The 13,588-nt window shown below is 37.9% G+C and overlaps 1 protein-coding gene across 15 annotated transcripts in view; it reads right to left on the bottom strand.

The window, feature by feature from the left end:
- Positions 1–1,556: 1,556 nt before the first annotated feature.
- The window catches only part of LOC140476045 (LIM and calponin homology domains-containing protein 1-like), a 363,907-nt gene continuing 351,875 nt past the window's right edge, over positions 1,557–13,588 (bottom strand). For 14 of the 15 annotated variants that reach the window (XM_072568013.1, XM_072567993.1, XM_072568040.1 and 11 more), the window contains 2 exons: positions 7,239–7,341; positions 1,557–6,371 (listed from right to left, as the gene is read on the bottom strand). In XM_072568013.1, the coding sequence (XP_072424114.1) occupies positions 6,346–6,371; positions 7,239–7,341 (129 nt within the window). In that variant the 3' untranslated portion in view covers positions 1,557–6,345. Of the gene's footprint in view, positions 6,372–7,238; positions 7,342–13,588 lie in introns of those variants that run through there. The other variant, XM_072568059.1, reaches the window with a different exon arrangement.

Here is a 13,588-nt window from a genome sequence, read left to right as displayed (position 1 = left end):
AAGTTCTGAGAATCCACACATTTAGAAGTTACAGATAGCAGCAGACACAAACGACGATCAATGTTGGATCTGATGATTAAAACTTCACAGCACCAATTCCAAGGAAACAGATACTGTTGATTGTTGATGACACTGAATTCCCCATAAACTCTTGTGCTGACAACACAAAATATTTGCAAAGTATTTCAAAGAAAGACACAGAAAGCCTTTCCCACCTGCTTAGAGACATGGACGAACCGATGAAATTGATAATCCCCAAGGCAGAACGATAGGCTGCATTGTGAAGTGTTGGTCTGTAGGTGAAGGCCTGTGTTCAAGTTCTGCTGGTGAACCAACAGACATCGGAGTTTGCCTGAATTCAAACTAAAAACTCCTGCAGCATGGGTAAAAGCACAATAATACAGAATTTAAAGGATGAATTGCAACTGGTGTTAACATTGTTGCATGTGGGTACCACGCAACACAGTTGGAAGAATCTCAGTATCAACGAATGCTTACGGCATAGAAAGAGGCCCATTGTGCCTGCACCTGTTCCAGTGCCTTTTCCCTATATCCCTGTACACCACTTCAATCTAAATAATCATCCAAAGCATTCTTGAATGCTTCAACTGAATCAGATTCAGAAATTCAGCTCGACATTTCAGTAATATCCTTTGAAAGACTTTGGGAGGAATTTCAAAGCCAATAAGTCAGGCCAAAGAAATTCTCGATTGCTAATCCCAGTTTTGAATTCCATCATGAAAGCAAGGACATTGACAAACTGGTTTCCTACAGTTGTGTTGTATTCAGGGTAGTGTGTTTGTGACTATGCCTGTGCTATGAAGTCCCCCAAACTACCCACCCAACCCTGCCCCTGCTATATCTAAGAGTGTGAGTTGAACCCTACTTCTGATTTTATCTTATAATAATGTTATTGTGAGTCAGAGTCTGTAAACAGAAGAAATGGGAAAGTATACCTCTATCGTTTAAGGAAGGGAAAAATTAAATAACAATCTGCTTATGGAATGACAGTGAGGATAGAGAATGAGATTCATTTTAAAATTCTATATCGGCACTCTATATAGGCACAGAGACATTGCTGGCTGAGGAAGAACATCCTTCTATTACCCTGATAGTGACAAGTGATGATATTGAAGTTGTTAACTAATCCTAGCAATCAGGTAACAAAATGTAATTTTCTGAAATTATTGCATTTGTATTATAATGATAGATTACCAACTATGGCTAGCAAAATCTAATCCTGTATTCTGGAGGATTAAAGCCATCATTTTACAATAGCATGGATAATCCAAATTTTCCACTCCTGTGAATATATGGGCAGGTGCCACAATGTCACTTTGGAGTGACATAGCCCAGTAACACACTAATTCTCTATGTGTGTGTGGTTCTCCACCTAGTGGTAGCATTGGCTTCAAATGCAGCTTAATTTTGAATGTGCATAGAAATGTATAATGGATAAGTTGACAGGAAGCCTGTGCAGACTAAGGCTTCAAACATTCTAGAAAAATGTACGTTAAAATGGCTCAATCATTGGAAAATAAAACAATGTTACAACATTATTTTTAAAGATTTTATTTATAAATGACATACATTTACTATAAAAGCTGTTGTATTATTTGAACACAATTTATTTTTCTTTCAAGAGGCAGATCACTATATATGTAGCGCAATAGTTGAATGTAGCATATATGAGACAACTTCAATTATTTATTAGCCCCAGCTACAATTATTCACCTAAAAATCACCAGTCCAAGTCCATATTTGGTTAAGCAAAATTCGGAGAAGGGTTGTTAACTACATGCAATCAGATCTAACAACTCTCTACACAGATAATTGTAGATGCTGGCAGAGCTACATTGCATGCTACTGTAAAGACACTGTGTCCAATCATGCAAATGTGAATTGACATCTTGCTAACAAAATGAGAAGAGTAAGCACAAGAATGGGTACTAAATAGAGTTTTATTGATTTAGAACCAAATATGGACTTCCTCAAAATCAGTAGATGTCAACCATACATATCGTGGAATCTTGTAAAACAAAACGTAATTTTCCAATTAAAATATAAGTTGATTATTTTGTTATTGAGGCTATGTTTTCGTATTATTGGTGCTATGCATTTTGGTGATCCAAAGTGTTCATAACTCTGTTATGGTTCACTTCTGTAAATAGCTATATTAACATTTTAGTTAAGAATTTGCTGTTGTTGTTTATAGATGAACACAATACATTTTATGGTGTCCCTCTTTTTATCTTGAATGAGTTAACAACTTCTTTAAGATAGTAATGGTGGTATGTGACAGTTCTCTTGGGGAGTTTGAGTTGCTGTAGCAAGTTGCTGTAGCAATATGCATTTTTTATATGCATGTTTTACTCTGAAGCTACAAATAGTGATGGCAGAGTTTCCTTTCCATTGCATAGTTGACCAAGAATCTCTCCTGCTTTTACAGCCTGCTATTGACAAGCTGGAAAGATTTACAAATAGATACTCAATTTAACAATATTACAAACACACCTTTCTCGGCCATCAAGTCTGGTGTGGGACTTGAATCCAAAACAAGTATGGGACACTATCCACTGAGACACAAAACCTCCTTGAAATAATAGATGAATATCATATAAATCTGTTAATTATTCATTTTTAATACTGCTGACTGTATCATCCAACCCATATTCTAAGTACTTTTACTCACTGGTTTTGAACATTAATGTTTAACGCTGTATCAAATATAAATGTGTACTGAAATAGTTTACTGCACAGATAAAAAGTTACAATATTACCACCTAAACGCTTAATGTCTATTGCCTTGTTCAAGTTGTTACCACTTTAACTTTTTCTTAAGATGAAGGGAATTGCAAATGGGGCTACTGGAACAAGGACATCATGTACTGCTATATATGCATCACTACTTTCTCTGTACTTTAATTTCTGAGGAGAAAAAACATACAAGAATATGTAAAAAGTCCTCTTTAAAAATCTGTTGAATGCTAAACAATATATTTTACACAATAGAGAGACTGCAAGTTAAACATCAGTCTTTTCTGAAACCATGCAGAAGAGTAGGTAACTTCAGTTTAATATGAACTGGTTACATGAGATAAATCAATTAGGCCTCAGCTTCATGTCTTACTAATTTCCTTTACAATATCACATGTATCCAGCTCACTTGAGAGTTGATAAAGATGTTTCTTGAGTCGAATACCAATTATTTCACATTCACTGCAGATGCTCAACACTTTGACAGTCCGTGTGCAACAGCCTGCATTTTCTAAGGCACAGTTTTAATGTGAAAGAAATAAAATATTCTTCCAACAGACTAATCCAACAATGGTTACAAATAAAAATACAGCAAACATGTATCACATAGTACTTCAGCATTAGGACTTGACTAGCATGCAAAACATAGCTTTATCTATTTCAATAAATAAATGTCAAATATGTAACTTTAAGAAATAATTATAGCTGAGTCAGACAAGAAGAGGTTTATTTATTTGTATATTAAATGATTATGGACTATACTTTAACATTTATCCTACTGAATGGAAATCGAGAGCTTCAGTGAGCATGGGGCTGACATTGTGATGCTGTTGTTTAAAGTAAGGACAATGTATTTGGATAATTAGGTGCTTTCCATTCTCCTCAGAATCACTTTGCAGGCATCTGCCTGAAATATAAGTGGATTGCTAAGCAAGGGATCATGGCATGTCTCAGGCTAGTTGTAATTATTTGGCTAGCCACATTTGACTACAAAATGAGAACGATTACATTTTAAAGGTCTGTGGTAATCTCTAATGATACTTTTTACAAAAAAAGCAAAAATTACAAGCTTGCAGCCTTCAGCAACTTTGCAGAATGTTCCATCAGACAGATTTACAGATAACTTAAACTGCTGAATGCAATCTATTTGTTTTCCTGCTTGGAAAAATTTGGCTTTATAAAATGTTTCATAGTTTCAGTGCTTCATAATAGGCAGAATGTTTTATAATGAAGGTGTAATAATCACCAAAACATTTGTTACTATATTGTTACTATTTTGTAACCTTATAGGGCTCTGATCCTTCAATTACTCTCCGTGTAAAGAGATGCTTGCATTTTAGAGGGATCACTAGACTCAGTTTGAGGCAAAAACATGAAACTTCAAACTTGCTGCCCATCCGTTTCTGGTCAGATTCCGAATGTAAAATGGTAGCACAAGCCATATTCACCGTTCAAATGGTAAGGGTAAGCATTTGAAAACATGAGGGAAATCACGTTAGAGTTACTTGAATTTTGTTATTTTAATTCTTGGTGCATCTTGATTCAGAGGAAATATGCCAGATTATGCTGGGATGGCACGGTGGCACAATGGTTAGCACTGCTGCCTCACAGCGCCAGAGACTCAGGTTCAATTCCCCCCTTGGGTAACTGTCTGTGTGGAGTTTGCGCATTCTCCCCGTGTCTGCGTGGGTTTCCTCTGGGTGCTCTGGTTTCCTCCCACAGTCACAAAGATGTGCAGGCCAGATGAATTGGCCATGCTAAATTGCCCGTAGTGTTAGGTGCATTAGTCAGGGGTGAATGTAGGGGAATGGGTCTGGGTGGGTTGCTCTTCGGAGGGTCAGTGTGGACTTGTTGGGCCGAAGGGCCTGTTTCCACACTGTAGGGAATATAATCTAATCTAATTACAAGAGAAAAAAATCCACAAACACGAAGCCAACAAGAAATTTAGGGGCTGAATCAATGCTACCAGAAAAACTCATCAAAGTGTGGAACAATGAATTCTTTTTGTGATCCTGAACATGAATTGCAGCCTTTTGGCAGTGTACTAATTAGTCATTAACTCGAAGGTCATATCCACCTAGATGCTCCTTTAGAGAAACTTAGCTCAACTGGCTAAAAATAGATGAGAGGAAGCCTGTAATGAACATTCACAAAAATCTGATGTAATGTTAGAACCATTGGCAGTCCTCATGTGAAAGCAGTCCTTCCTAATACAGCAAATTGGAGTCATAATCCATGGACTGGCACGCACATTTCCCTAAAAGACAAGTATCTCAGTTTTCCTTTTTCAAAAAGAAATGGTTCATTAATAAACTGTCTAGCTGGATGCTGTCAAAATCTAGTATCAAAAACCTTGGTTATTGCCTCATTATTCATTTCTTTTTAACCAATGCCAAACACTGTCACACTTTGCAATCTAAAATATCAAAATTAATGTAAATCTATCCATTTTGAATTATCTCAACACCTCCTCAATGTTACACAGATGGCTTAAGTTACTTGCAGGAAAAGGAAGAAGATAGCTATTATCCACCACGTAGGGCAAATATAGGGCAGAATCTTGTGGAGGCAATGGCGTATCTCAGCTACTGGTTGGAGTGCTGATGAGATATCCATGTTGCATCATTTTGGGAGGGCTCTCTGCAGCTGAACACTAACATCCTTCTCCTCAGGGATGGGTGACCCACCTGCTGACAACTACTGCCCAACCAGAGGTTGGCAACTCTTCTGCACTCAGAGGTGGCACCGTGGGATCTCATGTTACTGTCCATTTGATCTATCCACTAGAGGCCTTGGATTGAGGAGGAACCTGGGCACCGATGAGTGATGGAGTGAGAGAGGGATCATGGTAAGAGTGAGTCAGCAGCAAAGGCAGTGTTATGGAGTCAGCAAGACCCCTTACTGCTGATACCAGATCTCACAATCAGGCACTGAGTGCCTTTTAATGAGGAATCCATATATCACTCTTTTACCTCTCCTTTGCCAGAGTCTGAAAGCAAATACGTGGTTTGCTGGTTGTGCTCACAGCATGGCGAGTCCCCTCCACTCCTTTGCCGACACTAGTTTTATGCCAGCTTTATGCATTAGGACCTGAAGTGGGCATTAAATGGATTTAATCAGGATGAAAGCAGGTTCTCATCTTTCCATCAATTCAGTGTTCCCTGCCACAAGACTCAGTCCCTAATTATTATTTATTTACTCGAATAATCATTGCACCTTTAAATTTTTTTTCAAATAATTGGAAGAGGCAACAAAATAAATTATATATCACACAATATTAATTAAATAGGTGTCCAGTTAAAAGCTTTTATTTGACATGAAATTTAGTACGCTACTTTTGTAACTCTGAGCACAAAAGAATGGTGGTTTCACTAAATTTGAAAAGGTCCAAGGCGTAGACTGCCAAAATAACAATGCAGATAGAAGCTACTTTGGAAAATAATATCTCTTCTAATGAGAAAGCCAGTGAATGACAGTTTCTACCCATGATTGTCCATAAAGCAATCGTCGCAATGATCAGTGTTGAGCTTGGGCCATCCGTGTTTTTCCTGACATCCAGTTGCTGTTGCTGATTGACATGTGGCACGGTCATAAAGTAGTGGGTTGTCCAGCAGCTAAAAAAAGTAATCAATTTCAAAGGACAATAATCAGTTGAAGTGCATCTCTGTATATGTATATGTATAGACATTGCAATGCTGCAAATACATATAGAAATCAAATACTGTCATGAAATCACTCAGCGATTTAAGTTCAACTAACATTATTGGGTGCATCAACTTCAAACATTGATAGGACTACCATTTTGGAATTGGGATTCTAAATTGCTTGGCACCCCAGTTTTGCATTGGGCATGGTTATACTTTCATTATGAAGCATTTAATTTTTACTGGCATTGTTCTTGTCATTTTTAAAAGCAACTTTGGAAACCATTAAAAATTCTTTAAGTAGATAACTAAGAATAGGGAAGGTATTTCTACTCTGAATTTCTGCTGCATATCTCAAATACTAGTGTCAAACTACAGACTTGAAACCTATAATTTCCCTTTCGTGAAAGTTGACGATTGCGAAATCCTAAGCGGATGTTATTTCTTTGACCAGCAGTAAGTCAAAGAGAATGTTTGCTCTTAGGTTAGAGGTTTAAAATCATACATTTAAAAATCTAAGTAATGAATTTGCAAATTATACAACGTTCTAAAGTAAATCTGCTAAAGAAAAATAAGGTTTAAATAGCTCCTGAATGAATGAGATTACATTTTAAAATGGCCTGCTTACAGAAAGTAGGTAGGTGGGAATGAAGAGTTGAGATTACAATTACAATTGGATCAAGCCATGATCTTATTAAAGGATGGAGCAGGCTTTAGAGGCCAGATGGCCTTCACTTGCTCCAAACCCAAATGTTCATACGTATATTTAGATAAGAACTTTGAAAACTTTAACATAGGAATATTTTACATGAAATACAATGCTCAAATGTAACTCACTTCTGGACCTGATGTAACAATCATTACAATTAAGAAGCCCATTACGAATCCGGACATCTGTCCCAGTGGTTGCATCTCCAAGTTGACCTTTACAGATACCACACTGTAATATCAAACAACAAGTGGTGAAGCCATTTCAATTCTTAAAAAGAAATCAATTTATTTTGATTTGCTCCGAAATAAGAAATGAACAGGAATTGATCATAAAAGTACATGTGGTTTCATGTGCTTCTGGACTCATCCCTTCTATAAGCTCACATGCACTGATAATTATTCTGTTGTATTATTTTTAAGACTTGAAGAAATTTGTCTCACATCTTCGCCAAGGAAAACATTTTGGTGATGCATCAGAGGATGCCACTGGTAATTAAGCACACCTTTAAAATGGCAAGAGGAGAATATTATTGGCATGAATAAATGGGCAAATAATATAAACAACACAGAAAAACAAGGTACCTTGTTATATTACTGTGCAACTTAAAGAATTATAGATGAGGTTCCATAATACAATGGGCCAGACTTTGCTACAGCAGGACATCCAATATTGTCTGCCTTCACTTGCTCCTAAGCCGAATGTTCATACGTATATTTAGATAAGAACTTTGAAAACTTTAACATAGGAATATTTTACATGAAATACAGTGTTAAAACGTAACTCACTTCTGCACCTGATGGAACAATCATTATAATAGGTTTCAAAATAAATATCTGGGGTCAGAACAAACAACTGTGTATCTACTTCACTAATCAGATTTAAGAACTGAGAAACAAATAGATGGGAAGAAACTGTAAATTTGAGTTGGTTTAATGTCAAAATAGGTATAGCAAGCGAACAGAACAAGAAAAATCTCGATTAGATGGGAGATATAACAAACAGAAAGGATAAAGTCATTTTTAAAAATGTGCTTCCTAAAATCTCCAACAATTAATACTTACACTAGTTAGTTTTCCGTGCAAGAGAGCTCAAATAATGATTATTACAACTTAATTAAAAAGGTCCTTGTTAATTGAAATGATCTTTAATTTTCTGTGGTGAATTTTGTTTATATCTGCTGCTACACCTTTCAATGCATTCTATTCGTGAGGCAGAATGTAAGAAGCATTTTTCATGAAGCTGATAGTTGAGCAGTGCAACTTGGACAATGTTTGGATATTTGTGTCTCTCCTTGCAATTAGATTTTTGCTTAAAATTGTTCTATCAGTGGAGCGTAAATAATATCTACTGCTGTTAAACTCACCACTAGTTTTACAGTAAATGATGACCCCTCAACAGAATGTTTGACAAAGCTTTGGAAGTTGTTTTTAATAATTTCAGAAATGGAGAAGTTTACTTTGAAGATATTGGTCCAAGTACTTGCAGTCATTACAAAAAATGACCAAGCTATCATGCTTGTCCATCTTATTGGTGATGTAACATGAAAGCTTCATTTTACCAGAAGCCTGAATGGTCTCACTATCAAATCTAGTTCACTATAAATTTTTAATACTGTTTTTATTACAGATTCCTGGAATGGACTGAGATTTTCAATTTGCAGAGTCCAAAAACATAACATGAAGCTGCTGGTGCCATCACAAAAGCAAGAGTATCAAATTGGTCTGGGATAATGGGAGATGATCTAGCATTTTACTTTGGTTTGAGTATAACCACTATGACAACTGATGAGCACCTTTAACTGAGAACATTGGCAATCTTCTGATTTGGTACTTTATCTGCCTCTGACAATGTCATATTCTGTCACTTGCCCAAAAAGAAAATTGTCCTGTCAGTAACATTTAAAGTCATCTCCTTAAATATTACCATACAGATTTAACTCTTGATGTGTCATTTTGATGTTAGTAGAGTGGCAGGATGCAATAATTTATCCATTGGTGGGCAAATTCATAACAACAATCCACCTATGCGGAAGTGGATTTTTATAGCGCTAATCCTCAATTGAAAGAAAATAAATAAAACAGATTTTTGTCACTGGTCACAGTTTATTTGAGGCTCGTTTTAAATTCAAACTTCCAGCCAAGTACATTTCTAGCAACACACTCGTGTGACAGAATTTATGATAAGGTGACTAAATATTATTGGGTCATACAAATATTGTGATTTGGCTAGGGACAGTTAATACATTGAGTAACTCTGAACAAGCACCAATTAATTGACAGAACTACCCAGTAGATTTCCCATTTTTATAGAAAAATGAACTCTACTTCTTAAAATTAATTCCACAGGATGTAGGCATCTCTGGCTAGGCCAACATTTACTGCCCATTTCAAATAAAGAAGGTGCTAGAGAGTTTTGTCCTTAAGTTGCTGGCATCTATATGGAACACCCACAGTGTTTTTAAGGAGGGAGCGCCAGGATTTTGACCCAGTAATGGTGAGGAAACAGTGATGTAGGAAAGTGTGTGATTTGGAGGGGAGCTTGAAGATGGTGCTGTTCCCACATACTTGCTGCCCTTGTCCTTCCGACGTCAGAAGTCGCAGGTTTGGATAGTGCTATTGAAATAACTTTGGTCAATTAATACAGTATGTCTTCTAAGATGGTACATACTGCTGCCACTGTATGTCAGTGGTGGAGCTAGTGAATGTTGAAGGGGTGGATGTGGTGCCAGACAAGTGGCTGCTTTGAAGCAAAACTAGAAATTGCTTTAACAGCTCAGCAGGTCTGGCAGCATCTGTGGAGAGACCCTTCCTCAGAACTAAGTGGCTGTTTTGTCCTGGATGGTTGGAGTTGCACTTATCCAGGCAAATAGCCTATCAAGCCACTTGGCTGTATCATAATGCTAGAGTGATTGAACAACCTGATACTGGAAATGACCTTCTTACTAACATTTCTGATTTTGTGTCAACATTGAGAGAGATTTTTCACAGACAAGGTAAGCAAAAGCCTGATATAGTCATAATATTGAATAATACCTTACAGCCCATGTTCCAGACCATCCTGTATATTGATAGAACTGGTCGACCAAAGGCAGAGACAGTAGTATATACAGTGGAAAGGTATGCCAAGAGTCCTCAAAATTGACTCTAGACCCCATTTTAGCAGATAAATGAGCCAGCATAGTTAAAGCTTAAGGCAACACTTACTAAAAATTAAGATTTGAAGCAATTGCTTGTTAATGCTGCAATTCACTACGCCAGAGAGTTATGGAGGGTAGAACATAAGGAGAATTTAAAGAGAAGATGGATAGATTTTTAAAATATCAGGAAGTTAATGGATGAACTGGCATGATTGAGGAGTTGAGACCTGGGGCAGATCAGCCATGATCCTGTTGAATGGGGAAGCAGGCCTGAGGGGACGAAAGGCCTACTACATCTTCGCTGATTCCTTATGTTCTTACGTAACGCAGTACAAAGCAAACTGGGTGACTGCTTAAAGAAACACCTCAGCTCTGTTCATAAAGATGACCCTGACATTCCACTTGCTTGCTATTTCAATAAGCCACCTTCATCTCATGCTAAATTTCTGTCTTACAGAGTTAAAACAAACCTCGATGCAAGCTGCAGGAACAACTGTTTAGGCACTTTACAGCATTTACAACATGGCTTCGTGAAAGGGAAATAATATGACAAATTCATTAGCATTTTTTCAGGAAGTTTCAACCAGAGTAAATAGAGAGGAACCAGTAGGTGTGTTGTATTTTGATTTCCAGAAGGTGTTTAACAAGGTTTCTCACACAAGCTTAAGTCATAAGTTAAGAGCCCCTTGTGTTGGAAGTAGTATATTGGTATGGATAGAGAACTGGTTCATGGGCAGAAGACAGTGAGTGCAGATAAAAAGGTTCTTTTTCAGATTGGTGACCTGTGAGCAGTAAGGTTTCACAGGGATCAATGCGAAGACTCCACTGTTTTTAATATATCTCAATGAGATGGAGGAAGAGAGTGAATGTAATGTAGTCAAATTTGCAGACAACATAAAAATAGGTGAAAAGGTAAGTTGTGAGAAGTGTAGTTTACTGTTTACAGAGAGGTGCTGATAGGTTAATTAAGTGGGCAAAAAGTTGGCAAATGAAGTATAATATAGATAAGTGTGATGTTGTTCATCTTGGAAGGGGGAAGCTAAAGAACAGTATTATTAAATGCAGGAAAAAAAACCTGCAGGAAACTGAAACGCAAAGCGATATGAGGGAGCTTACGCACAAAACTCAGAAAACTAGCACACAGCTGCAGCAGGTAATCAGGAAGGCAAATGGAATGTTAGTCTTTATTTCAAGGGGATTGGAGAATAAGAGTAAGGAAGCCTTACTAGAACTGTCCACGTGCTGGTGAGACCACAACTGGAGTACTTTGAGCAGTTTTGGTGCTTTTATATAAAAGAAAAGTTTTTATTTCATTGGAGGCAGTTCAGAGAAGGGCACCAGAATGACTCCTGGTATGGATTGATTGAGCAAGGGCTTAACAGTTGTGATTCTACTCACTGGAGTTTAGAAGAACGAGAGGTGATCTCATTGAAACATACAGGAATCTTACAGGGCTTGCCAGGGTAATTGTTGAGGGGATGTTTCCCCTCATGGGTGAGTCTGGCACCAGAGGGCATGGGCTCAGAATTAAAGGGTGGCAATTTAAGGTAGAGAGAAGAAAGAATTTCTTCTCTCAGAGGATTATGAGTCCTTGGAACTCCTTGCCACAGACAAGGGCCGAGTCTTTGTATATAGTCAAGGCTGAGAAAAAAGGATTTATGACCATTAGGGGAATCAAAGGTTACAGGGAAATGGAGAAAAGCAGATGTGAGGAGTATCAGATTAGTCATGATCCTATCAAATAATGGAGTGGGCTTGAGGGGCTGAATGGCCTTCTCCTGTTCCTATTTCTTATGATCTCTTGGAATTCTGAATTCCACAAGAGCTTGACCTCTGTCCTCCATTTTGATTACAACCCTCCATCTTTTGTCCATGTGTTGTCTGTGTCTGGTGAGCTTTACTCTTAGGTGAATGGACTCCTTCTCTCCTCTTCACATCCATCTCTCCTTTATTACCATTAGTATTCCACTTGTCTTTATTCTGGGCACCCATACCATCTAGTCCAGTAATATTACCTCCCTCTCTGTCACCAATATTTAAAAAACACAATTTTCCAGTCCCTTTCAGCTTTGCAGAAGACTATATGGGGCTGAAAACATTAACTGCTTCTCCCTCTATAGATGCTGCTAGACCTACTGTGTTTCTCCAACATTTTCTGTTTGCGTTTGGAATTCAAGTAGCTTTGGTTCAGAGTTTGAGCTGGAGACTGAATTACAGACATATCTGAGTGGGAAATTTATCTAGGTTCTTTATAGCAGGAGACCTTCACACTGGTTGGGACAAGATCTTCTGATTTGATCAGTGCTCAGGGACAGGAGAATGTGACTGTGAGTGAGACTGTGAGTGCATACACACACGAACATGCATGCACACGCACACACGCGTTTGTGGGATGAATTTGTACTTGCAGAGTTACATTGTATTTTGCTCAGGAACTGCATGAATCCATGTAAGACTCTGTTAAATAATTTTTTTTAGTTAGAATCAGTCTAAACATTATGGCACAGACAACAGCACATAGGGGGCTAACACCTTCAACACATTATCTGGGCTGACACCAATTTAGATTAGCTGATTAGATTGCCTACAGTGTGGAAACAGGCCCTTCAGCCCAACCAGTCCACACTGACCCTCCGAAGAGTAACCCACCCAGACCCATTCCCCTCTGACTAATGTACCTAACACTATGGGCAATTTAGAATGGCCAATTCACCTGACCTGCACACCTTTGGACTGTGGGAGGAAACCGGAGCACACCCACGCAGACATGGGGAGAATGTGCAAACTTCATACAGACAGTCGCCCAAGGCTGGAATTGAAAGGCTGGAATTGAACCTGGGACCCTGGAACTGTGAGGCAGCAATGCTAACCACTGAGCCACCGTGCCACCCTGTTAATTGTTTAATTGTTAAAGTTAACCTGAGAATGTAACTTTTAAAAAAAGTTTTGTGACTTACATATGAAAGAAGTTACATATATAACAAGGATGAGAGACTTCACAAACAATCAAGGTATTTTTCAATGTATAATTTCAGTTACATCACACTGTAAACTTTTGCTATAAATTCTGTGTCTTACAATTGTATACTCCACAACCACCTGATAAAGGAGCAGCGCTCTGAAAGCTAGTGCTTCCAATTAAACCTGTTGGACTATGAAACGAAAAGAGAAAATGCTGGAAAATCTCAGCAGGTCTGGCAGCATCTGTAAGGAGAGAAAAGGGCTGACGTTTCGAGTCTAACTGACCCTTGTCAAAGCTGTTGGACTATAACCTGGTGTTGTGTGATTTTAACTTTGGACACCCCAGTCATCTCCAAATCATGACTGTCAAAGAGATAG

The sequence above is a fragment of the Chiloscyllium punctatum genome, chromosome 1 (assembly GCF_047496795.1).
Source record: "Chiloscyllium punctatum isolate Juve2018m chromosome 1, sChiPun1.3, whole genome shotgun sequence".
In the NCBI taxonomy this organism is placed as follows: domain Eukaryota; kingdom Metazoa; phylum Chordata; class Chondrichthyes; order Orectolobiformes; family Hemiscylliidae; genus Chiloscyllium; species Chiloscyllium punctatum.
Note: the sequence above shows the minus strand (reverse complement) of the source record. Positions and strands in the feature narration are given on the sequence as shown.